Genomic DNA, 26,108 nt, shown 5'->3' on the forward strand with positions numbered 1-26,108 from the left:
GAGCACCCGTCAATTTAAAATAAAATATAGCCCCTGTTCATTGCTGACCTAGCAACCCGAAAGATAGTTGCATCTATCAAGTAGGAAATAAGGTACCACTTATAAAAAGTGGGGAGGCAAGTTTAACTAATTTACAACGTTGGAATGAGGAAGTGAGGAAGTGCCGTCAGAGTGGATGATGAAGCAGCTGCTCCCCCCTGTGGCCAGAATCGAACATCCCCTCAGGAGAAGGTTAAATTGCCTCTGCGTCTGTCTGTCTTGGTCTCTGTTTGATGTGTTTATGGGCATTGAATGTTTGCCCTATATGTATATAATGAGATCCACCCTGAGTCCCCTTCAGGGTGAGAAAAAAGGGCGGAATATAAATACTGCAAATAAATAAATAAGTCACGAGTGGGGTGCCACAGGGTTCTGTCCTGGGCCGGTTTTGTTCAGGATCTTTATTCATGACTTAGATGAAGGGCTAGAAGGCGTGATCATCAAGTCTGCAGATGGGACCAAACTGGGAGGGATAGCCAATACTCCAGAAGACAGGAGCAGAATCCAAAACGATCTTAACAGATGAGAGAAATGATTGGCCAGAACTAACACAATGAACCTCAACAGGGACAAATGCAAGATACTTCACTAGGGCAGAAAACATGAAATGCAAAGAGACAGAATGGGGGACGATGCATGACGTGCGAAAAAGACCTTGGAGTCCTTGTGGACAACAAGTTAAACATGAGCCAGCAATGTGATGCGACTGCTAAGAAAGCCAATGGGATTCTGTCCTCATCAATAGGGGAATAGCGTCTAGATCCAGGGAAGTCCTGCTCCCCTCTATTCTGCCTTGGTCAGACCACACCTGGAATCACACTGTGTCCAATTTTGGGCACCGCAGTTGAAGGGAGATGTTGACAAGCTGGAAAGCGTCCAGAGGAGGGCGACTAAAATGATCAAAGGTTTGGAAAACAAGCCCTATGAGAAGCGGCTTAAAGAACCGGGCATGTTTAGCCTGCAGAAGAGAAGGCTGAGAGGAGACATGATGAGGGCCATGGATAAATATGTGAGGGGAAGTCATAGGGAGGAGGGAGCAAGCTTGTTTTGTGCTAGGACGCAATGGAACAATGGCTTTAAACTACAGGAAAGGAGATTCCACCTGAACATTAAGAAGAACTTCCTTGCTGTGAGAGAGAGCTGTTCAGCAGTGGAACTCTCTGCCCTGGAGTGTGGTGGAAGCTCCTTCTTTGGAGGCTTTTGTGCAGAGGCTGGATGGCCATCTGTCTGGAATGCTTTGAATGTGATTTTCCTGCTTCTTGGCAGAATGGGGTTGTACTAGATGGCCCGTGAGGTCTCTCTCTTCCAGCTCTATGATTCTATGATTCCAGCAGACTGGAAGAAGAAGGCAAATGTCCTCACCTTCAAGAAGAGGAGAAAGAGAACTCAAACAATGACACCCCATAAGCAATGCTATTGTTAGGTGGATTGGGAAGTGCTTGGCTGGCTGGACCCCAAGAGTGTTATGTCCAATGGCTCCTCTTTCTTCTTCCTCCTGGAAAGAAGAGACTCTATGAGGTGCCAGAAAGAGGGCTCTGTCCTGGGATTTTTATGGCTATTCAACCTCTGTATCCATGACCTAAACTGTAGAATAGGGGCCATGATTTAAAGCTGAAACAAGAGTGTGATGCAGCAGCTTAAAATGTCAGTGCAATTCTAGGCTGCATCAAGAGGAGCCTAGTGTCCAGATCAAGGGAAGTCCTAGTTCCTCTCCAATCTGCTTCCATCAGACTCACCTGGAATATTGGTCCTAGATCTAGTTCTGGGCAAAGCAATACAAGAAGAAGATGGACAGGCTGGGAGGTGTCCAGAGAAAGGTGTCAACATGGGCAAAGTTCTGGAACCCACAACTCCCTCTGAGGCTTAGGGAGCTGGGCCCATTTTGCCTTCTCGTGATCCAAAAAAGCAACATTTCCTTGTGCTGCTTATTTTCCTGGCCTTGTGAACAACCCTTTGATTAATCTCAAAGAGGGAAGGGTTATCACAAATCCAATTTTCTTTGAAGTTTACAAACATGGGTGGGACAGTTCCTGAAAATTGCCTTTGCTTTGGGATGTGACTCCATATGTGGGTTTGTTTGTTCAGCTGACAGGCGACCCACCTGCCTTCCTATAAATATTCCTGGGATCTGCACATCCAGCTCATACAAGAAACCCTCCAGAGAGAGACATTGGACCATCCGCCCAGAAGAAGGCAGGCAAAGAGGTGAGACCAAGGCTTCTTCTCTAGACCTGTCCTTGTCCCTCTGTCTTCTATCCTCATTTCTGACTGACTTTCCAAGAACAGATACCTAACAAAATGTAAGGAATACTGAGGTCCATTCTACACTGGCATATTATACAGTTTGAAACTGCATTATATGGTCAGCTTAGACTCATACAATGCAGTTCAATGCAGTTAAACTGTATTACATGTGATTACATAGGCCATATAATGGAGTTTGAAACTGCATTATCTGGCAGTGTAGATGAAGCTGGAGTTGGAAGACCCAATCTAACAAAACCTTCAGTCACTCACTTACTTGGGTATCTTCCACACTCCCCAGTTAATACCACTTTAACCAACATGGTTCCATGATGGGCCTCCCTTGGATGGAGTCGTGGAGGTTTAGATGTTACCAGCATTCTTGTCTTGCTATTTTCAAATTTGTCAAATAAAAAGCACAGTTATTAGGACCTCTTGAAATTTCCTAACGGGTGAGGCCCGAGGCTTCACAGAAGTCTTCCTTTGGTCAAAGGGAAGGATCGTCCACCACAATTGGGTGGGGAGGGGGGGGGGTTGAAGATAAGGACTTAGGAAAATCCAGAAAATCCAGAAACTCTGACCCTTCCTCCCTCTAAAAATCCCAGCTGTCTTTGGGTCCAAAGGGCTGGGAGAAAGCATGTCCCTTGTTCTTATAGAACAGGAACAAAGACCTCTTTCCAGAGAGACAGAACCAGGCCCGTGTTTGGAAAGGATGCTCGACATCCAGGTGGTAGTGGCAGTGAGACCTTCACAAGCTGGATTGTTTCCTTGGAGGGGAAGACAGTACTAAACTTTGCTTTTTTTCCCCAGAAGCACCGGAAGATGGAGAAGCTGGTCTATTTTGGGGTCTGCCTCCTGGGCTGCCTGGCCTTTTGCCCCACAGCGGAAGGTGAGCATTGGGATCCTGTAAGAAAGAGCTGCTTGCCTTTCTTCAGATCTGGTGAAAGCGTTATGTGATTTCAGCTCCACTAAAATCGTGGGTTCTGGGAGACCAGAGTGTCCAGACAATCCGGAAAGGCAAATCAGAACAGAGATGGATTAGAAGGCAAAAGCAGAGGTTTATACTCACCGTGGCCAAATAGGATGCCAGTGGAGTCTGCACTCTAAGATTCACGCACCTCAATGCATGCATGCAGAAACATTTATAGCACTTTGAGGTAATGAGTGCTCATGACGGTAGTTTCCCCAGCCTCGGGAGGACTATGGTCTGTGCTGTTAAAACAATAGCTGTTAGCCAGCCTGAATGGGTTCCCAGGAGAAGGACCAAAGAGAACATTGAGCCCATGTCCTCTTTGGTCCTTCTCCTGGGAACCCATTCGGGCTGTCTTCCTGACCTCTGGTTTGGCTTCATTATTAGGTGAATGGAGGCATTGATAGGGAATTATGGCGATTTTCTTTGAGTGAGGAGAGGATGAGGTGAGTTCACATGCATATTATACAAGCACTAGCTATGCCCGGCCACGCGTTGCTGTGGCGAAGTATGGTGGTATGGGAAATAAAGTATTGAGGAATTGGTGGTAGTTAAGGTAAAGAGTAAAGGTTTCCCCCTGACATTAAGTCCATTATAAATGGGTTATATATCTGTGTGGCCGTATAATCCAGTTAAAATCTGATAATCTGTATTTTATAGGCAGTGTGGAAGAGGCCTAAGTGAGGCCTAACTCTGCCTGTCCCCTGGGCTGAGTGGGTTGCAAGGAGACCAAGTGGGTGGAGCTTAGCCTTCTAACTGGCAGCAATTGGATAAAAACAATTATTCCTCTCCCTCTAATTAGAACTTTATTTTTATTTTCTTTTTGTTGTATGAAGGTAGAGGCATGGATGAGGGGTTGTGCTGCCAAGTTTAGTGTTTCTGGGATGTGTAGTTTTGTTGTTTTGTCCTAGGCCGAAATTTCATTACCCTTTTATATATATAGATAAACATTATGGGACATGTAGCTATTTTTATACAGTAGAAAACCAATGCATTAACAGTGTCAAGTTTTGAAATTCCCTCCCTTGTCGCTGGTTGGCTGAACGCCATAAGCCAGCTGGTGCTGCCTCCACTCCTGATTGGCTGAAGGGCAGTCTCAGGTGGGCTCACGCTGTGATTGGCTCTGGCTCCAATGACAAGGCTGGGGATTCCCTCCCAGCCAGGTGGGAAAGCCCTGGGGCTTCCAATCAGCTGTTGGAGCTGGGACAGAAAAGGGCTTCCAGGAAGCTGCACCCATACCTGGCATCTTAGGATGGGATTTTTGGGGACAATGAACATCTAAGTGCGGGTATGATGGGATTAGGCAAATGCCAAGACCCCAAAGATGCTGGGAACAATGGGTGGTGATCTCCCAAGTCCATTCCCAGACAGAACAAACAAATAATGGGTCCCAAAATGTCTATTGGAACATCAAAGCAATCATGTTTCCTTTGTCTATGGTTTGGTCTGGCCAATGGCTTGGATCCCACTGGAGGGGGGTCCCGGGTGACAGTCATCACACCATCAGCTCAGTTGCTGGAAAATAATGTCCAGGTGATAATTTTTCCAGCTACATCTTCTGCCAGAGGTATTGTAAGACCATTTATTTCAAAAAGGAATTCTGGCACAGGAGGCAATGAGACAGAAAATCCAGTCTCGTGAGAGTACAAAAGCAAAGTTTATTTTCACATAGCTATGTGAAGGCAGGACAGCCATACACCCCAAAAGATTTGTACTTGCAAATGGCTGCCGCGAAGCGTGGCGTCGTAAACAATGAATATATATCTTGGCTTATCTAAACTTGACCAATTACTGAGGGTCTTCTTCACCTCCCCACCTCTTTGGCACAAGTGGTGTCTATGATCTCACTTGTTGATCTCAAGCTAGCATTTGGCCTTGGAACTTTCTGGAGAAAGGTACCAGCTCGAGAGAAAGGGAGGGGCACTTTGGCTCATACAAAGAGCATATTGTCTATATGAAGCTAATATGGTATAAGCAGAGGCAAAGCTATATATGCAAAAGTCTACTATTATTGGTAGCCAGTGGAGCTGTTTAAACAAAGGAGTTGACCGTTCTCTGTAACTAGCTCCTGTTATTAATCTGGCTGCTGATCTCTGAACCAACTGAAGTTTCCGAACCGTCTTCAGGGGCAGCCCCACGTAGAGTGCATTGCAGTAATCCAACCTGGGGGTAACTAAGGCATGGACCACCATGGCCAAGTCAGACTTCACGAGGTACAGTTGCAGCTGGCGCACAAGCTTTAACTGTGTGAAAACCCTCCCGGCCACCGCCAACACCTGAGCATCAAGTGTCAGCGCTGAGTCCAGGAGGACCCCCAGACTGCGGACCTGCATCTTAAGGGGGAATGCGACCCCGTCGAGCGCAGGTTGCCACCCTATGCCCCGATCGGCCGCACAAACTGACCTGGAGGACCTCTGTCTTGTCAGGATTAAGTTTTAGCTTATTCACCCTCATCCAGTCCATCACAGGGGCCAGGCACCGGTCAAGGATCTGAGGGGCTTCCTTGGAGTTTTGTGGAAAAGAGTAGTAGAGTTGAGTGTCATCTGCATAGAGATGGCACCCAACTCCTAAACTCCGGATGACCTCTCCCAGCGGTTTCATGTAGATGTTAAAAAGCATGGGGGACAGAATAGAACCTTGTGGGACCCCACAGGTCAATGGCCAGGGGTCCGAGCAGGAGTCTCCCAGCTTCACCAACTGGGATCGGCCCTCCAGGAAGGAGCGGAGCCATTGCAAAGCAACGCCCCCAATACAGATTCCGGAGAGCCGTCCCAGAAGGATACCATGGTCGATGGTATTGAAAGCCGCTGAGATGTCCAAGAGAACCAGCAGGGTCACACTCCCCCTGTCCAATTCTCTGCGGAGGTCATCCACCAAGGCGACCAAAGCCGTCTCCGTACCATGACCGGGTCTGAACCCAGACTGTGATGGATCCAGATAGTTGGTCTCTATCAAGAACCCCTGGAGCTGCGAGGCGACCACCCGCTCCAGAACCTTGCCCAAAAAGGGAAGGTTCGAAATTGGCCGGTAGTTGTTAAGAACCGACGGGTCAAGGGATGCCTTTTTCAGGATCGGTTTAACCAATGCCTGCTTTAAGGTAGATGGGAAAAGTCCCTGATCCAGTGAGGCATTTATTATCCCCACGAACCAATTTGCCAACCCCCCACTGGCAAGTTTTATTAGCCAAGATGGGCAAGGATCTGAAGCGCATGTGGTCGCTCTCACAACTCCAAGGATCCCCTCGACGTCATCAGGGTGAACAATCTGAAATGAATTCATTAACACTGGACAAGCAGGTGCCTCGGTCACCTCCACAGATACTGCATTAAGGCTGGTGTGTAAGTCAGAGTGTATCCGAGCGACTTTGTCTGCAAAGTGATGGGCGAACTCGCCACATCGAGTTGTCAGGTGGTAAGGGGCAGCCCCCCCATCACAAGGGTGGAGGAGCTCTCCCACCATCTGAAACAACTCAGCTGGTCTGTTTGTTGCAGATGCAATGCGGGCAGTCGAGAAAACTTTCCTGGCTGCCCGCAATGCCGCGGAGTAGGCCCTAAGAGAGGCTTTAGCCCGTGCTCGGTCGGATACGTCCTGAGATCTGCACCAGATGCACTCCAGTCTCCGTCTCGTCCGCTTCATCATGGCCAGCTCCTCAGAAAACCAAGGAGCTGACCTGACTGCGAGACGATAGGGGACGTTCAGGGGCAATCGTGTCTACTTCCCTGGCCATATTGGTGTTATAGAGATCAACCAAAACTTCGACAGAATCACCAGCCGCCATGACGGGAAAATCCCCAAGAGACATCAGGAATCCATTTGGATCCATAAGTCTCCTGGGGTGGACCATCTTAATCGGTCCACCACCCCTGCAGAGGGTTTGAGCTGTGGTTAGTCTAAAACTGACCAGATGATGATCAGTCCATGACAATGGAAGAATATTTTGCTCTTCCACACTGATTTTTCCTCCGTCCACAACAAAAACTAGGTCTAACGTGTGTCCTGCCTGATGAGTTGGTCCAGAAATCATTTGGGACAGGTCCATGGCCGTCATGGCAACCATGAAATCCTGTGCTGCGCCAGAAAGGATGGTCTCTGCATGGATATTGAAGTCTCCCAGCACCACAAGGTGCTGAGGCTCCAACACCAATCTGGAGACCACCTCGGCGAGCTCAGGCAGCGAGACTGCTGTGTCGCGGGCTGGTCGGTACACAAGCAGAATCCCCAACTGTCCCGGTTTCCAACTCTCAGATAGACACAGTCAAACCCAGAAGATTGTGGAACGGGGCACCTGGTCAGAGAGATGGAATCTCGATAGACCACCGCAACCCCGCCTCCCCGCCACGCAGACCTGGCCTGATGGTGCACCCCGAAACCCGGAGGACACTGCTGGGTGAAGTTGACCCCTCCCAACTCATCCAACCAGGTTTCGGTGATGCATGCCAGATCCGCTTTTTCATCCAGGATTAAATCCTGGATGGCCGTTGTTTTACCATTTACGGATCTGGCATTTAACAGCAGGACCTTGAGTCCAGGGGGACCGTCATGTAGGCTATCTGACCTATCTCTTCTTAGCATCGCAAGGACTCTCGTGTGCTTCTCCCTGGGTTGATAGACGGGATAAGTCTGGGTAACATGTGCTGCTGTAAGGAGCTAAATAGAGTCTCTTTTATTGTTACAATTTGAATCCTCCCTCCCTGGTCCAGAATTGGCTGAGGCTTCGAAATCCCTCCCAGCCAGATGGAGACAAGGTTCTGTGGTCGGGGAGGAGTTGACAGTGGGTAGGATGGCATGCAGGGGATGATGGGATTATGAAATCCAGGCCTAGGAGAACAATGGCTTGGCTGGGCTGGCTTTTTGCCTGGGGCTGGGAACCATTTTTTGGTTAATAGCTCTGTGGCCTAGCATGCAGTTTAAACAGATTTTACATTTAGGAGTAAGGAAAAGTAAAGGTTATTTTAGACTTGAGAAATTTTGTGCCCGGCCACGCGTTACTGTGGCGAAGAATGGTGGTCTGGGAAATAAAGTATTGAGGAATTGGTGGTAGTTAAGGTAAAAAGGGTAAACGTTTTCCCCTGACATTAAGTCCAGTCGTGTCTCACTCTGGGGGTTGGTGCTCATCTCTATCCAGTTCAAAGCAGATAATATAAGATTCTAAATGGGTTATATAGCTGTGTGGATGGGCCTTGAGTCTACACTGCCATATAATCCAGTGCAAATTAGATAATCTGTGGAAGAGGCCTAAGTGAAGCCTAACTCTGCCTGTCCCTTGGGCTGAGTCGGTTGCTAGGAGACCTAGTGGGCGGAGCTTAGCCTTCTAACAGGCAGCAATTGGATAAAAACTATTATTCCTCTCCCTCTAATTAGGACTTTATTTTTCTTTTCTTTTTGTTGTATCAACCTAGAGCCGTGGATGATGGGTTGTATTGTCAAATTTCGAGGTTGGGGGGCCTGTAGTTTTGTTGTTTTGTCCGCTGCCCTGATGCTATCACTCTTCTATCTATATATATATGCAGAAATGAAATACAGCAGGGTTTTTTTTTTGTTTTCCCCTTGCCTGTAGAGTATAGGAATGTAAATGTCTTCTCTTACCCCAGCTAGACAAAAAAGGATTTGGAATTCCTTTGTTTGTGAGTCATTGCCTGGGCTGGTTCTCAGTATGGTGTTTAGCTGCTAGCCCAGGTCAAGCAAAGAGAAATGTCCCTTGTAACATGGATTCCAGCGCATTTGCCACATGTTCATTTCTGCTAAAAAACCAAGCCAACACTGGATCTGGACTAAACTTGGCACATAGAGCCAATGTGCCCAGCTGTGCAATGGTAGTTGTTGTTTACCTGGATCCAGAAAGCACTGAAGGCAGCCAACATCCTATCTGGACCAAACATGGCCAACTGGGCATACAGGACAGGCGGGGATTAGCGGTGATTGACCTTGGATCTGGGAGTTGCAGAGAGCCCTTATCCAGAGGGCATTGAACCAAGCCAACGCTGGATCTGGACCAAACTTGGCACATAGAGCCAATGTGCCCAGCTGTGCATAGAGGCAGGGATTGGGGAAGGATTGCCCTTTTGCAAATGGGAGTAGTTGTTTACGTGGATCCAGAGAGTCCCGGAAAGCAGCTGACGGGCTCAACGCAGACTACCCCAGGCTACATGCCTGGCTGGGCTAGTCTGGGTTGTTGTTTTGCATCTACTAGCAGTATTTAAAAGGTGTGCCCTCATGCTCTTTTCTCCTTTCCTATCTTTTACAGGTGCCAGGAATCGGTCCCTGGCTCTCCCTCGGTCCCGATGTCCTCCTGGGGCCTTTTACTTCCAGAAGATGTGCTATGAATATCTGAAGGAATCTGCTTCATGGCAGGATGCAGAAGTATGTGCTAAATTTTAACCCAATGACTTCAGTTAATAAGGGAATCCCGGTAGGGTATTGGATGGTCCAGCTCTTCCTAGAAGCCGGAAGAACTCATGAACCCCATTAACATTGGCTACTAAAAAGACCAGTGAGATTCTAGGCTGAATCAATAGGAGGATAGTGTTGAGATCAAGGGGAGTCCTAGCTTGTTTTCTGCTGCTCCAGAGATCAAATCATAAGGGAGCAATGGATTCAAAATTCCACCAAAAGATGAGGAAGAACTTTCTGATGGTCAGACAAGTTTGACAGGGGAATCTATGGTTGCTTGGAATCTGTAGAGTCTCCTTTCTCCAGAGGATTTTAAACAATGGATGGCTATCTGTCAGGAGGGCTTGGGTTGTGCCTTGCAGAATGGTGTAAGACTGGATGTGTCTTGGGACTCCTTCCCACTCAAGGATTCTATTGCTCTATATCATCATCATCATCATCATCATCATATGGCCATTTGCCAGGCGGGATTGAGTTGAGTCTTCCTTTATGGCAGAAATGGGCTGGACTGGATGGCCCTTGGGTTCCCTTCCAACTCTAGAAGTCTATAGCCCTGTTTGCCTCAACGAACCTTCTAATGTCTATGAGGCTGGATGGCCATCTGTCAGGAGGGCTTGGCTTGTTCCTGGCAGAAGGGGATTGGAGTGGAGGTATCTTGGGGCCCCTTCCAACTCTGGGATGTTATGGCATTATTATTATTATTGTTATTGTTATAATAATAATAATAATAATAATAATAATTATTATTATTATTATTATTATTATTACACTTGATCTTAGCCAATCGGGATTAGTAAAAACGTTGGCACCTTCATTGAAAACATGATGGAGCACTGGAAAACTGAACTGTTTGTTGGAAATGAAAGCTATGGACTTGTCAACATCAGGAGAGGAATTTTCCAGGGAGATTCATTGTCCCCTCTGCTTTTCATTATTGCCATGATCCCTCTGTCAACAATCTTACAAAAAACAAATCTCGGCTACCAAACATCTAAGAATTCTCACAAAATTTCACATTTGATGTACATGGATGACCTGAAGCTATATGGGAAAACGCAAACTGAAATCCAGTCTCTGACCAACACTGTCCGAATTTTTAGCACTGATATCAACATGGAGTTTGGTTTGGACAAATGTTCGACAGTGGCATTGAAGAAGGGAAAAATCATTGAAAGTGAGGGCATCAATATGCCCAATGGCCAAACAATAAAGTGTCACCAGCCAGAGGCCTATAAATATCTGGGCATATTACAGCTGGACAACATCAAGCATGAACATGTGGTCAAAACTGTGGTCAGCAAAGAATACACACAAAGGGTCAGAAAAATTCTTAAAAGCAAGCTCAATGGAGGCAACACCATCAAGGCCATAAACACCTGGGCCATACCTGTCATAAGATATACTGCTGGCATTATAAATTGGACACAGATGGAACTGGACAATTTGGACAGAAAAACAAGAAAACTCATGACCATTCATCATTCACTGCACCCTCGCAGTGATGTTGACTGGCTATATCTGCCTAGAAGATCAGGGGGCAGAGGACTCTTACAAGTAAAACAAGCAGTCAAAGAAGAAGAACATGCCCTGGCAGAAGATGTAAAACAAAGTGAAGAACCTGCTTTGATTGAAGTCAAAAATCAGAAACTCCTCAAAACACAACAGACAAAAAACCAGTACAAAAAAACTGCACTACAAACTAGAGCTGACAGCTGGCACAACAAAACACTGCATGGAAAGTTCCTTGACAAAATTGAAGGAAAAGCTGATAAGGAGAAGACCTGGCTCTGGCTCACGAATGGGACCCTGAAGAAGGAGACAGAAGGCCTGATCCTTGCAGCCCAGGAGCAAGACATCAGGACAAAGGCAATTCAGGCCAAGATTGAAAAATCAGCTGATGACCCAAAATGCAGACTGTGCAAGGAAGCTGACGAAACCATTGATCATATCCTCAGCTGCTGTAAGAAAATTGCACAGACAGACTACAAACAGAGGCACAACTGTGTGGCCCAAATGATCCATTGGAACTTATGCCTCAAGTACCACCTCCCAGCAGCCAAGAACTGGTGGGATCACAAACCAGCAAAGATCGTGGAAAATGAACACGCAAAGATACTGTGGGACTTCCGAATCCAGACTGACAAAGTTCTGGAACACAACACACCAGACATCCCAGTTGTGGAAAAGAAAAAGGTTTGGGTCATTGATGTCGCCATCCCAGGTGACAGTCGCATTGACGAAAAACAACAGGAAAAACTCAGCCGCTACCAGGACCTCAAGATTGAACTCCAAAGACTCTGGCAGAAACCAGTGTAGGTGGTCCCGGTGGTGATGGGCACACTGGGTGCCGTGCCAAAAGATCTCAGCCGGCATTTGGAAACAATAGACATTGACAAAATCACCATCTGCCAACTGCAAAAGGCCACCCTGCTGGGATCTGCACGCATCATCCGAAAATACATCACACAGTCCTAGACACTTGGGAAGTGTTCGACTTGTGGTTTTGTGAAACGAAATCCAGCATGTCTATCTTGTTTGCTGTGTCATACAATAAAATAATAATAATTATTATTAGGCTATCTGTTGAGTGGGATTGGGTCGTGTCTTCCTTCATGGTCAAAGGGGACTGGGCTAGATAGCTCTTGTGAGCCCTTCCAACTTTAGCATTCCATGAGTCCTCTTTTTCTTTCTTTTTGCAGGTGTCCTGCCAGTATTGGCGAAAGGGTAACTTGGCTTCCATTCTGAATGAAGTAGAGGGAGCCGTAATTTCCTCTTACGCGAAGAGTGTAAGCTCTGAGAAGACTGCTTGGATAGGTTTGAATGCCATAACACTACCCGAGGTGAGCAAGACCACTTTGGACAGTGTCATAGTGGGCTGCCCATCTTCTCGCTCCAGCAGTTCTCAAGTGGGAGCCCCTCTGGGCCAGATTGAATAGATGGCCATCTGTCAGGATGGGTTGGATTGTGTCTTCCTACCTGGTAGAAATGGGTTTAACTAGTTGGCTCCGTGGCGTTCTCTTCCAGCTCTAGGGCTCTATAATTTTATACACAGAGGCTGGATGGCCATCTGTCAGGAGGACTTGGATTGTGTCCTCCTGATTGGCGGAAATGGGTTGGACTGGATGGCCATCCTAGAGTTCTGATCCTACTCTAGGATTCTATTGTTGCAGGATGGGTTCGTGAAATGATTTATAGTTTCCAAATCATGGCCTCCCTGAACTGCTGCGCTCTAGATAGTAAGTGTCCCAGAAGCAGGCAAAGTACAGCAGCGTCCTTTCACAGCAAAACATGCTTCAGCCCCGTCTATCAGCAGAGTCCAACTGCCAGCAACTGACCTTATCTACACACTGCTTAGTAAACTCAGGTTTTCATCCAAAATATCTGGAGACTATAATCTACACTGTTGCAATATATACAAATGTACAATCAGGATACGCAGCTCCAATTTCAGGCTTGTCCTTACAAACTATCGGATCTTCAGAGAGTCACAGACAGAATAGACAGATACACTGAGTCACACAGGAGAGAGGGAGATGGAACCTTTCATCCTCCTTATATAACTACCTGCTGATAGGTCATCAATAAGGGACACTGGCTAAAGCAACCCCTTTATGATACACCTCACATGATTATGATTCAGCCATTTCCACATCTCCTTAGGTGTTTCATCATGACATTCACAGTCACTATCCAGATGCTATCAATACTCCACATGTTCATTAAACAGTATTTTATATGACTAGAAATGCTGCGCCATTTCTATCTAACATCTATGTCTTTGTGAGCCTCCGCAGTTGCCTCCCGCCTCCTTACTGTTGGCCCCATTTTAGGAGGCAACTCCTGGAAGTGAGACCAGGGAGAAGCCTGTTGGCAGAAACCCAGGCAAGTGATCAGCCTGAGCTGCCCATTTTAAGTAAGTCCCTGCTATGGCAAGCATACAGATCAGCCCCAATTGAAATTAGCCAGCAAGCAAGGAGAGATGGTGATTTTCAGCCAAGGAAGATTTTATTATCTGCAGATAAGATGCACAAAGTAGATAGCATACAGAATACAGTTTCATAGCCCTTTTTATACACAAGCTGCAGCCAAGCCTCTAATTCTGACCAGTCACAGAGAGGGGCTTGGCTCACTGGCCAGCGTGGGCTGGGACAAGGGATGATCAAGTGTCAATGAATGAGGTTCCTTTTACTGAACAGGAAAAATAACCAAGTGATTGAGGGCATTTCTGGCCCTACCCAAGAATGCTATTGTCTTATGAGATGAACATGGCATGGCCCATTAAAGGGCTGATCTGGTGGTCCCAGGTCCCATAGAAACAAAACATCATGTTCTGACCTAATCAGGCAAAATGACAGAGGTTGGGTTTTGGCTGTAGAAATGCTGATTTCCTTCCAATGCAAGTGGTCCCGTTCATCAAAGGCACAGGGTGGTGAAATTGGTTCTTCCCCAAGGGGCAAGGGGAGGTGATTTCCCCCACCTGAATAGAAGTATTGTGTTGCAATGTCCAGGTAAAGTTCAAAAATATAGGTGAAACTTGGAACTTGATGAGGAAGTTCCCAGCTTAGTTTCCCAGCTTAGTTTCCCCAGGCTATACAATGGTGTGGGAGGCAAGATATCTTTGGGTTCAGGAACAAGGTTTCCCCCCAAAGGGAAGGAATGGGGATCTCAGGAGCATCAAACATTAGGTTAACACAACATATAGGCAAAACAGGGGGAAAAACATGGAGTGTTTGGGGCAAATTATATACATGAGAGACATAGTTTTCCAAAGTACCTTTAACAAGCCAGGCTCCCCAGTAAGTCATAGCCAGGGGTAATCTATCCCTGATGGTCATGGCACATCATATAAACCTTCAGAGGAAGATGATGGCACGGTATCTGAGGAGTGCTCTTTGCCTTTCATTGGGTGAGTGCTCCAGCAGGCGCCAGAGAGAGAAGTAAAAAGGAGACTTCAGTGAGCGGTGACTTGGCCAAGGTAAATTAGACATGCCAAGGACCCGGGGCTGGTTTTCTCATGCAACATTACCTAGATTATGCTTTCCAGCCCATTCTGCTTTCTGACTTTCCCAGAGCCCCTCACCTGTTAGATCACCATCCTGTATCCCTTAAGTGGACCCCCTCCCTCCCCTGATTCTGAGCATCATTCCGCTCTTTCCTTTCTTTGCCCTCCTCCAGAAGCTCTTCTGGATGTGGAGCGATGGCTCTGAATACATACCTGGCTCTCAACTCTGGGACAAACGAACTCCGGACACCATGATCTCAGACAACAAATGCATCACCCTCATCAATCTGCAGAAACCTAACGGTATGTATGGTAGGGCAGATCCTTGGGAGCGGAAAGCCCTCCACTGCTTGGCTATGATAGGTTTCATTTATTGACTATTTTCAATCCCACCTTTCTCCCTATAAACAGAGAGGCCCATGGCAGCTAATGACAAACATGAAACAATGCAATTAAAACTAGCGGATTGATTTGGATTGATTTTGTCATTTGGGAGTCGTAGTTGCTGGGATTTATAGTTCACCTACAATCAAAGAGCATTCTGAACTCCACCAATGATGGAATTGAACCAAACTTGGCACAAAAAACTCCAATGGCCAACAGGAAATACTGGAAGGGTTTGGTGGGCAATGACCTTGAGTTATGCACTTTATCTATTTAAAAATTTGTAACTCATAATGTGTACCTTGCTTATCTGCTATTGCAACCTCATTGTTTTTAATTCAATGTTTTAATACCGCCTTGTGGTTTTTTTCGGCTGCTGTGTATATATTATTATTGGTTTTTGTTATTGTTCTTTGATGTTTCATATTTTATTTTATCATTGTTTTGTATCTGATTTTGCCGTAAGCCGCCCCGAGTCCCCTTCGGGGGAGATGGAGGCGGGATATAAATAAACCTATTATTATTATTATTATTATTATTATTATTATTATTATTATTATTATTGACACAATGACGTTGTATGACACAGCAAACAAGATAGATATGCTGGATTTCCTATCACAGAATCACAAGTCGAACACTTCCCAAGCATTTAGGACTGTGTGATGTATTTTTGGATGATGTGCACAGATCCCAGGAGGGTGGCCTTTTGCAGTTGGCAGATTGTGATTTTGTCAATGTCTGTTGTTTCCAAATGCCGGCTGAGATCTTTTGGCACGGCACCCAGTGTGCCCATACCTGCACTGGTTTCTTATTATTATTATTATTATTATTATTATTATTATTATTATTATTATTATTATTATTATTATGGAGTTGTAGTTCACCTACATCCAGATAACACTGTGGACTCCAAACAATGATGTATCTGGACCAAACTTGGCACAAATTCTCAATATGCCCAAATGTGAACACCGATGGAGTTTGGGGGAAATAGACCTTGACATTTGGGAGTTGTAATTTCTAAGATTTATAGTTCACCTACAATCAAAGAGACCCTTGAACCCCACCGACGATAGAATTGGGCAAACTGGGCTTTTGGTGGGAGGATTCACCATCAAGTTTCCAAAAAGGAAGGGAAGGACAGACAAAGAGATCTTCAGATGGTCCTAAGACCATCAGAAATATGTGTTTTCTGATGGTCTTTGGCGACCCCTCTTACACCCCCTGGTGACTCCCCCCCCCCCCCCGGGTCCTGACCCCCAGGTTGAGAAACAGTGCTTTACAGCCACATCACAGGACACCTCACGCTCTGCTGGCTAGTGAGCTGAATGCTCAACCTTTGTATCCTGTTTGATTTCTTTGGATGCTCTACTATATTTTTGGGTAGTTTTCCCTAACACCCGGCATGTCCTTTTGCCTTCCAGAAAAATCCAGATGGAAGCAGACTTGTTGCTCCGATAAAAGAAACTACATTTGCAAGTACAAGGCTGCATTCTAGCCCCAAAGCGAGAGCAGAGGAGAGGAAGGCCGCCCCTGTCAAGGCTCCGGCAGCAAGAACTGCAGCTCTCTTTCCAATCCCAGCTACGACTTCCTTTTTCAAAGCATGCTCAATAGTTCCCTGCCTTCCTCTCTCAAAGGAGATGTGCTTTCGATTCCTGCTCCCACTCCAATCAACCCAGCTTGCTTTGTAAGTCCTGCTCAGAGAAGGCGAATCCCAGGGCCAAGTCATCACTTGTCAAGTCATGAAATCTCCGGCGGCAGATGTGTGCCATCTTCAAATGGAGAACTTCCCACCCGAATGAGTCTGAAATCCAAATTTTGTACATAAGAATAATTTGTGTTTTATGAAATGATGGCACTGAGGAAGGAGACTAAGTCTCTTAAAAACGCACACCTTTGTCTGTCGTTTTCCATGTGAAAATAAGAAGAAAGCAAGAAAATCAGAAAGCAAATGAAGCAGATGGGTGGGTTGTGGTGTTGACTTTCTGGTCAGTTTTGGTCTTCTTTTATGTTTCTCTTCCTTCTGTCACTAAGATAATAATAAATTCTTTTCTGGGCATAAATCTCTAAGAATATGCTCTTTGTCTCCATCCAGCAACCTTAGGATAAGGGCCTGAAACAGAACTGCACTTAATAATAATAATAATAATAATAATAATAATAATAATAATAATAATAATAATAATAATTTATTTTTCTATCCCACCACCATCTCCCCGAAGGAACTCTGGGCGGCCAACGTGGGGCCAAGCCCAATCAAAAACCAAATGTGACAGATAAAACCAATATAAAACAGTATCAAACATAACATTCAGATATAATAAGGTAAAGGTTTCCCCTGACGTTAAGTCCAGTCATGTCTGAACCTGGGGGTTGGTGTTTCAACTCCATTTCTAAGCCGAAGAGCCAGCGTTGTCCGTAGACACCTCCAAGGTCATGTGGCCATAGGCATGACTGCATGGGGCGCCGTTACCTTCCCGCCAGAGCTGTACCTATTCATCTACTCACATTGGCATGTTTTCGAACTGCTAGGTTAACAGGAGCTGGAGCTAACAGCGGCCACTCATGCCGCTCCCGGGGTTTGAACCTGGGACACAAATTAAGAATACAAAAACACCATTGTAACCAAGCAGGGAAGGTAATAAAAACAAACATCACCATCCATGGATAAAATGGGGGCGATCAGGTCGAAAAGTGCATAATTTCAAGACCTTTAATAAAGTGCCTTGGCAAGTGCCAGAATGTTTCCTGAGATAATTTGGGTTAGGATAGGGAGGTGGAAAAATAAAGTGCAAGGAAACAGTATGTCCATGAGAGGGATCTAACATGTCATTGATTGTTCGAATGCACATTTGAAAATCCATGTTTTTAGCTGTTTAATAAAGGCAGACTGGGTTGGAGCCAGTCTAATCTCCCTGGGGAGGGAAATCCAGAGCCGAGGGGCCACCACCGAGAAGGCCCTCTCCTTCATCCCAACAAGCCAAGCCTGTGATAGTGATGGTGTCAGGACCCAGGCTGCAGAGCACCAATAACCATACGCAGAGACCAGAATCTATCTAATATCTTTATTAAAGGATTATATAAAGTCAATAAAAACAAGTGAAGAATATAGTTCAGAAGCAGACCTTTCAGGAAAGGTCAAATATAGTCCAGGGAAACAATGTCCAATATGTGATATTAGAGTCCAAAGTTGTAATCCAATAACCGAAACACACACTTTGCCAAGCAAAGTGAGGGGAAATGACAAGGTCCTTTAGTCCAATGGAGCTTGGCAAACAATGCTGGAAGCAGACTAGATTCTTGGCAAACAAGGCTTGATACGTGGCAGCAAGAGGCAAGAAACAAGAACAAGGTCCGTGGCGAGGTCCGTGGAAACAAGGAAAGCTTGATGCTAGAACAAGGTCCGAGAAACAAGGCTTGGAACTTGGTCCTGGAAGCAAGGGACTGGAGTAGCGTAGTCCACACACGATCTCACTCCACAAGGTGACGAATTGACTCCGCAAGGATTTCCTTGCGGGTAAACACCTATATAGGATCTTGTTTTCCCGCCAAGGAACACTTTCCCTGGGGAACAAGAAACGAAACCCATACTATGTCCAGATGCATGACTCCTTAAGATTTCCCAAGGGAAACAGGCTTAATCAGTTAATTGTCTGGCAGCAATCCTGGCGCTTCTGCGAGACGCCTCCCTAGCGCCTCTATCTCGATTATAATAATCCCGGCGAGAAAAAGGGGGAGATTTCTGCTCAAGGCTTGTTTGGCTGACTTCTTGTGGGCAAACATCTTGCAGGTGCAAGGGCTCCAATTCTGGCTGAACCGGTGGGAAACCCAAGTTTTCCTCTTCATCTGCCACAATAGTACTAGGAACGGGACTACATGGCCCATGAGTCATCACAGATGGGAACGAGAGGACAGCCTCCCCTGAAGATTGGAGAGATCGTGCAGGCTCATAGGGGGAGAGGTGGTCACGAAGGTAGGCGGGTCCCGGACCATTCAGGGCTTTATAGGTGACCACCTGCATCTTGAATTGGTCTCAGAAAATAAACGGCAGCCAATGGAGCTCCTTAAACAGGGGGGTTGACCTCTCCCTGTAAGTTGCCCCAGTTAGCAGTCTGGCTGCTGATCGTTGGACTAATTGCAGTTTCCAGACCGTCTTCAAGGGCAGCCCCACGTAGAGTGCATTGCAATAGTCCATCCTGGAGGTAACTAAGGCATGGACCACCGTAACCAAGTCCAACTTCACAAGGTATGGTTGCAGCCAGAGCCAGCCCTAGGTACTTTTCAAGTGTAAGCAAGCAGTATTTTTGGCACACACCCCCCCCTCCCAAACCAATCACTTGCTGCTTCTCTCCTCATCGAGCTCCTGGCCTCCTCCCTGGGCTTTTGCAAGGGAAATGCCGCTTCTCTCCTTGTCGAGCCCCCAGCCTCCTCCCTTGCAGCAATGGAGGAGACCAGGGATTTGGTGAGGTAAGGGACGTTGCCCTCGCCAAGCCCCCGGCCTCCTCCGTTGCCCAGCCCTAGCGCAGACCCTGCTTGAAGCTCCAGGAAGCCCTGGATGCAGCATAGCGAGAGGCAGCTGGGGGTTCGATCCCTGCCGTCGCCCTTTCCCTCCTCTTTCGCTTCCTCCCTCTTTTTGCAACTGGAGTCTGGGCACCTGGATGCACGTCAACTGCACCCCCTAGAGAATTGCACCTTCCACAAATGCATAGTGCAACACCCCTAGGCGAACACTGGAAACCAACACAAGGGCAATAAACAATCTAATATCTTTATTAAAGAAATAAAAGAATCTAACAAAAATGAGCAAAGTATATAGTCCAGCAATTGTCCTTTCAGAAAAGGTCAAATATAGTCCAATAAAGTAATGTCCAATGTCTAGTATTAGAGTTCAAAGTTTTAAATCCATTTACCGAAACACACTCAAACTGCAAGCTGTTTGAGTGGGGAAAAGAGCAAGGTCTCTAAGTCTCCAGAGCAGGGTTACAAGGCAAGGCAAGGTTGATCGTGGTGGATCTGAAACGCAGTCCACACTGGGCTAGGAACGGGAAACAGCTCCGGGTCTCCTCAAGAGTAAGGGCGCCGGCAGGCCGCTGGGATGTTCAGGAACAAGAGTCGATGTTTGCTATTCAATGAGTCACGTTGACACCACGACGGGTAGCCTGTGCACAGAACTTTTACGGAAGTTCAAGCGCTCCCCAGAACAGGTGCTTGACTCCCCATTTTCCCAAGAGAACTAACTGGTAACAACAGCCTGCCAGATGTAAACCTCCCTAAATCTTCCCAAGAGAACAAGCTCAGATTGTGGATTCAAACACAATCACTCCGTTCTGCTAATCTCGCACTGCGGCGTAAATTCTGCCTCCTAGATCTATCTGTTTGGAAAGAAGTTCTCCTATCAAACCCGGTCTCCGGGGAATCTGGGAGAGTTGCCACTGACTCAAGGTCGGTCGTAATTGGTTCTGGAGGAAAAACATCAACAGGAGACATCTGGAAAGGGAGAGAAATTTGCTGAACTGGGAAAAACTCTTCAGTGGTTTGTTCAGTGATGGCTGCGGGTTCAGGGGTCAAAGGTACCTGAGATATCACACATAGTTTGCTTACCGCTTGAGCCGCCCCTGTCCACAGTTGGCGCACAAGTTTTAATTGCTCAAAGGCCCTCCCGGCCACTGCCAACACCTGAGCATCAAGCGTCAGTGTTGAATCCAGGAGGACCCCCAAATCACGGACCTGCGTCTTCAGGGGGAGTGTGACCCAATGGAGCACAGGTTGCCACCCTATTTGAAAACCATCAGCAGGCTGTATTGTCAAAGGCTTTCATGGCCAGAATCACTGGGATGTTATGTGGTTTCTGGGCAGTGAGGACATTGGTTTCCAGACGGAAGGCGGTCCCGGTCAGGGTTGGCTTGACACTCCTTCCTCTTGGCATATTTCTCCCTTAAGCCCTCCATTCGTGCCTCTTCGAACTCTGCAGCACTGCTGGTCACAGCTGACCTCCAATCAGAGCACTCAAGGGCTAGGGCTTCCCAGTTCTCAGTGTCTATGCCAGATTGCTCACCGGAGCAGCGTTCAGAGAGTACAGTGTTCCCTCTGGGGTTGGGTTCCAGGACCACCCACAATAAGTGAAAATCCGCAAAGTAGGGACACTATATTTATTTTAATATTTATACATTATTTTAGTAGTTATACACTTCGCTCCATGCACTCATGCTGGCCACATGACCTTGGAGGTGTCTACAGACAACGCCGGCTCTTCGGCTTAGAAATGGAGATGAGCACCAACCCCCAGAGTCGGTCACGACTGGACTTAACGTCAGGGGAAAACCTTTACCTATACTATTTTAAGTCTTTATCAACCAACTGTGTGCTGATAAATCACCTCCTTCTTCTCCCGTTGCCGCTTGGGCTTCTTTTCTCTCCCTTTGGCTTCTCATCCCTTCTTTCCTTGGGCTGTAAATTGTATTTTTTGTGATTTATAATACTCTTTTAGAGTCTATTGAAAAACCGCAAAATAGCAAATCCGTGAAAAGTGAACCGCAAAGTAGTGAGGGAACATTGTACACAACCCCCTGTTGCACCAGCTCCACTTGCTGCCAGTCTGCTACTGAGCACAAGTGCTGGCTTTAGCCTATAAAGCCTTAAATGGTTCTGGTCCAGCTTACCTGTCCGAATGTATCTTCTTCTATGACCCATCTCAGAGGCTAAGATCATTGGGGAAGGCCCTATTCTCGATCCCATCTCCTTCTCAGGTGAGATTGGTGGGGACGAGAGACAAGGCCTTCTCAGTGGTGGCTCCTCATTTATGGAACTCCTTCCCCAGCAAGATTAGATCAGCCCCCTCCTCCTGACCCTCAAAAAAAGCTAAAAATGTGGCTTTGGGACCAAGCCTTTGGTCAGTAAATTTGAACAGTGCAATATGAAATTTTGAAATAACACAATGACGAATGGAACGGCCCTGGAGTATGACTTGGATTGAGGGATTTTAACGGATGTTTTAATGTTGATGTTTTTTAACTGTCTGTGGCATCGAATTGTTGCCTTTGTAAGGCTGCTCTAAGTGAGTGCCCTTTGGGGTGAAAAGGGCAGGGTACAAATGTGGTAAATAAATAATATAAATTATTGGGTTAGTTCGAGTGGGCAATAGAGTGAGTCCAATGTACCCAATGGATTATCTTGTGGGTGATAACTGTTTTAATGGGCGAAACTAAATTTCTCTTCCATCTCCCAATCCATTGTAAGGATATTCTGGAGATCAAGGAAAGAGTCTTAGACGCGGACAGGCAACATTCAGAGATGATTTATTGCCAAATTTTAAGGAAAAACAAAAGGAGCAACTCGCTGGGTCTTCTGGAGATGTACCACTTCATATAATTTTGTGTCATTCATAATTTTGTGTGTGGGGGGGGGTCTGGTCTGATTTCTCAGTGTCAGTTTTATAAGGTATTTTGCCTTCTCTGCCTTACCAAGCTACAGACTGAAAGCCAAAACCAAGGTCACCACAACATCTGTTATAGAACTCCAATATGATGATGACAACGTAGTCTGTGCACATTCAGAAGAAGACCTACAAGCCACTCTAAACACCTTCGCAGAAGCATACGTGTGATGACCCATGGGCCTTGTAGTCCTGCTCAGGACATTGTAATTCCTGATGAAGATGAAAACTTGGGTTTTTTACCTTCCCAGTCTGAACTGGATTCCTCTCAGCCAGATCTTTCCCAGGCAGATCTGGGAACCTTGCACCTGCAAGAAAGTTGTCTCCCAGAAGTATGTCAAACAAGCCCAGAGCCTACTTCTCCCGTATTCTTGCGCCGGGAGTTTTGTAAACAACAGAGAAGTTTGGATTCAGCTTCGCGCAGGAGTGCAAGGATTGCAGCTAAGATTGTGGCCAATTAAGACTGCTTCTCGTGAGAATCTTTGGGGAGTCTCACATCTGGTCTCAGAGTTAGCTTTCGGTTCTGATTCCCAGAGAACTGCTTCGGCGGGAAAGCTAGACTCTATTTAGGTGTTTTACCCGCGTAGTAACTTCGCGGAGTCAATTCGTCAGCCTACGGAGCGAGTTGTGTCTGGACAGCGCGCTCCGATTCAAGCCTCGCTCCTGCTCAAGCCTTTGCCTAGCTATCCAGCCTTCGCCTTGCTTCCCAGCCTTTGTTTATCTACGGACTTTGCCTTGTTTCCCAGGATCAATCCTTGCCTTGTTCCACGGATTTATCAAGTTATTCCACGGACCTTGTTCTTGTTCTTAGTTACCTTGTTCCACGTTCAAGCCTTGTTTCAAGTATCAAGTTATTTCCTAGCCTCGCTCAAGTTTCATGGACTAAAGGACCTTGTCATCTCCCCTCACTTTGCTTGGCAAAGTGAGTGTTTCGGTTATTGGATTACAACTTTGGACCTTAATATTTCTTATTGGACATTGCTTTTTTGGACTAATTCTGACCTTTCCTGAAAGGTCTAATTCTGAACTATTTTCTACACTTGTTTTTATTAACTTTATATATTCCTTCAATAAAGATATTAGATAGATTCTGGCCTCTGTGTATGGTTATTGGTGCTCTGCAGCCTGGGTCGTGACAGTTTGACTCCGCCACCCTAAGCACCAATTAACCTCGGCCAGAATGTCTACCGGAGTCGTACCTGGGCCGAGTGGCCAGCCGATTACCTACACCATCGACAAGGAAGAGGTGGACCGAATCCGTGATAAGCTCAATGCACAGGATGGAGAAATAAGGGGTTTGAAGGAACGCGGAGTTCGTCTTCCGGCCATGGCGTTGCCAACCAAGTTTACTGGAGAAGCTTCTAAGGTTCATGTCTTCCGTCGCCAATGTCAAGCTTATCTGGAGGCCCGTGCTGCCGAGTTTCCCCAAGAAAACATCAAAGTGGCATGGGTTTACAGTCTTCTAGACGGGCCAGCGGCCAGCTGGGCGACGGCACTGTTCGACCAAGTCTCTCCACACCTAAGATCAGCGCAACACTTCTTGGACCACCTCAAGGAGACTTGGGGAATCGAGGACAATTTGGAGGCAGCCGGTCACAAACTCCGTCGCCTTTTCCAAGGAGACAGACCTATGTCTCAGTATATAGCCGAGTTCCGAGTGCTGGCCCACAACACCGGCTGGAACGATGTAGCCCTCAGGGGACAATTCCGGGAGGGTCTCAACATTGAAATGCTGGAAGAAATCTCCAAGGTGGATCCTCCCCAGACCCTCGAGGCACTCATTGATCAATGTTTACGGGCTGAAGTCATGATTGCCAACAGGAAACAGTGGGTTCGAGGCCAGGGCAGTAGAGCCGGGGCAAAACCCCCCGCTCCCGCCAGCGTTCAGCCACGTCCGGTGTGGAGACCCCCACCGCCAACCCCATACCCCAGAGGAGGCGAGGAGGTGCCGATGCAGTTGGGCAATGTGCGTCCCAGACTAGATGCCGCCGAGAAGGCCCGTCGTCAACGCTTAAACCTCTGCTGGTACTGCGGGAACGGGGGCCACTTCGCCAGAGAGTGCCCAGCCAAAGGGAAGCCTGCCGCCCGTCTTGCGGCGGCGTCCTCCACGGAGACGAAGGCGTCTGAGCCGACTGGCACACAGCCGGCGGGGGAAGCCAACGACCGGGTGTAGAGAGGCTCGCCAACCCGGTCAAAAAATCCATCCAAGAGCCGCCAACCGGGGTCCTGTTCCTTCTCGTGGTCACATTATGGTCAGCAAAAAGGGGACCCGTCATGATCCACGCCATGATAGACTCTGGAGCTACCAACAATTTCATCGATAGAGAGTATGCCGACTCTCTGGGATTACAATATCATGATTTCAAGAATGCCCGTGTGGTGCAAGCCATAGACGGCCGTCCCCTCAAGACGGGCCCCGTAAGTCAGTGGTCGGAACCCACCAGGATGTGGATAAGGGAACATATGGAAGAGATTTCCTTCTTTGTTACCGAGGTTCCCCATTTCCCTGTGATTTTGGGAATTCCATGGCTGACTCTCCACGACCCTAACATCTCCTGGTCCAACAGAGAACTGCAGTTTGCTTCACCGTATTGCCAAAACCATTGCCTCGTAGCCAAGGTATGCCATGCCACAGACACCGAGCCCATCATCACCTTGCCAAAGAAGTACTCCGAGTATTGGGATGTATTCAATGAGAAAGAAGCCGAAAAATTACCCCCACATAGACCTTATGACTGTGCCATTGACTTGGTGGAGGGGGCCCCGATCCCGCGAGGGCATCTCTACTCCCTGACTGAACCAGAGCAAGAAGCTCTCAGGGAATTCCTAGAGACAAACCTTCGCAAGGGATTCATCAGACCCTCTCAATCCCCAGCCGCCTCCCCAGTGATGTTTGTGAAGAAGAAGTCAGGGGAACTACGCTTGGTGGTGGACTACAGAGCATTGAACAATATCACCAAGCGGAACAGCTATCCCCTGCCCTTAATCTCGGATCTACTGGATCGGCTTCGAGGAGCCAAGGTTTACACCAAGCTGGATCTTCGGGGGGCTTACAACTTAGTTCGCATCAGGGAAGGGGACGAGTGGAAGACCGCCTTCCAGACCAAATTCGGATTATTTGAGTCCCGAGTTATGAATTTCGGTTTATGCGGAGCCCCCGCAACGTTCCAGCATTTTGTCAATGACATTTTTCAGGACTATCTAGACAGGTTCTTGATAATCTACCTGGACGATTTTTTGGTGTTTTCCAGATCACAATCAGAACATGAGAACCACGTCAAAATGGTGTTACAACGATTGCGGGATCATGGACTTTATGCCAAGCTGGAAAAATGCGCTTTTGATCTACAAGAGGTAGATTTCCTTGGTTACCGCATCTCGCCTCTAGGGCTTTCCATGGATCCAGCCAAAGTTTCAGCAGTATTGGAATGGCGGGCGCCAACTAACAAGAAAGAGGTGCAGCGTTTCTTGGGGTTCGCGAACTACTACCGCAAGTTCATTCCAGATTTTGCCCGCTGGTCCGACCCCATCACTAGCTGCATCCGTGGAAAGCAGCCTTTCCGCTGGACTGATCAAGCAGAGAAAGGGTTCCAGCAACTAAAGAAACTATTCACCTCCCAGCCAATTCTACAGCACCCAAATCC

At 47.0% G+C, this 26,108-nt stretch overlaps 1 protein-coding gene across 1 annotated transcript; it reads left to right on the forward strand.

Annotated features, from left to right (window-relative positions):
* Positions 1-2,190: 2,190 nt before the first annotated feature.
* Positions 2,191-17,085, forward strand: LOC103281222 (regenerating islet-derived protein 4). Its single transcript, XM_008122351.3, has 6 exons — positions 2,191-2,244; positions 3,094-3,172; positions 9,498-9,613; positions 12,343-12,483; positions 14,819-14,948; positions 16,457-17,085. The coding sequence occupies exons 2-6, from the start codon at positions 3,106-3,108 to the stop codon at positions 16,528-16,530; spliced, it is 528 nt and encodes a 175-aa protein (XP_008120558.1). The 5' UTR covers positions 2,191-2,244; positions 3,094-3,105; the 3' UTR covers positions 16,531-17,085.
* The last annotated feature ends 9,023 nt before the right edge of the window (positions 17,086-26,108 follow it).

This window comes from Anolis carolinensis, chromosome 5 (assembly GCF_035594765.1).
Source record: "Anolis carolinensis isolate JA03-04 chromosome 5, rAnoCar3.1.pri, whole genome shotgun sequence".
Taxonomy (NCBI): Eukaryota; Metazoa; Chordata; class Lepidosauria; order Squamata; family Dactyloidae; genus Anolis; species Anolis carolinensis.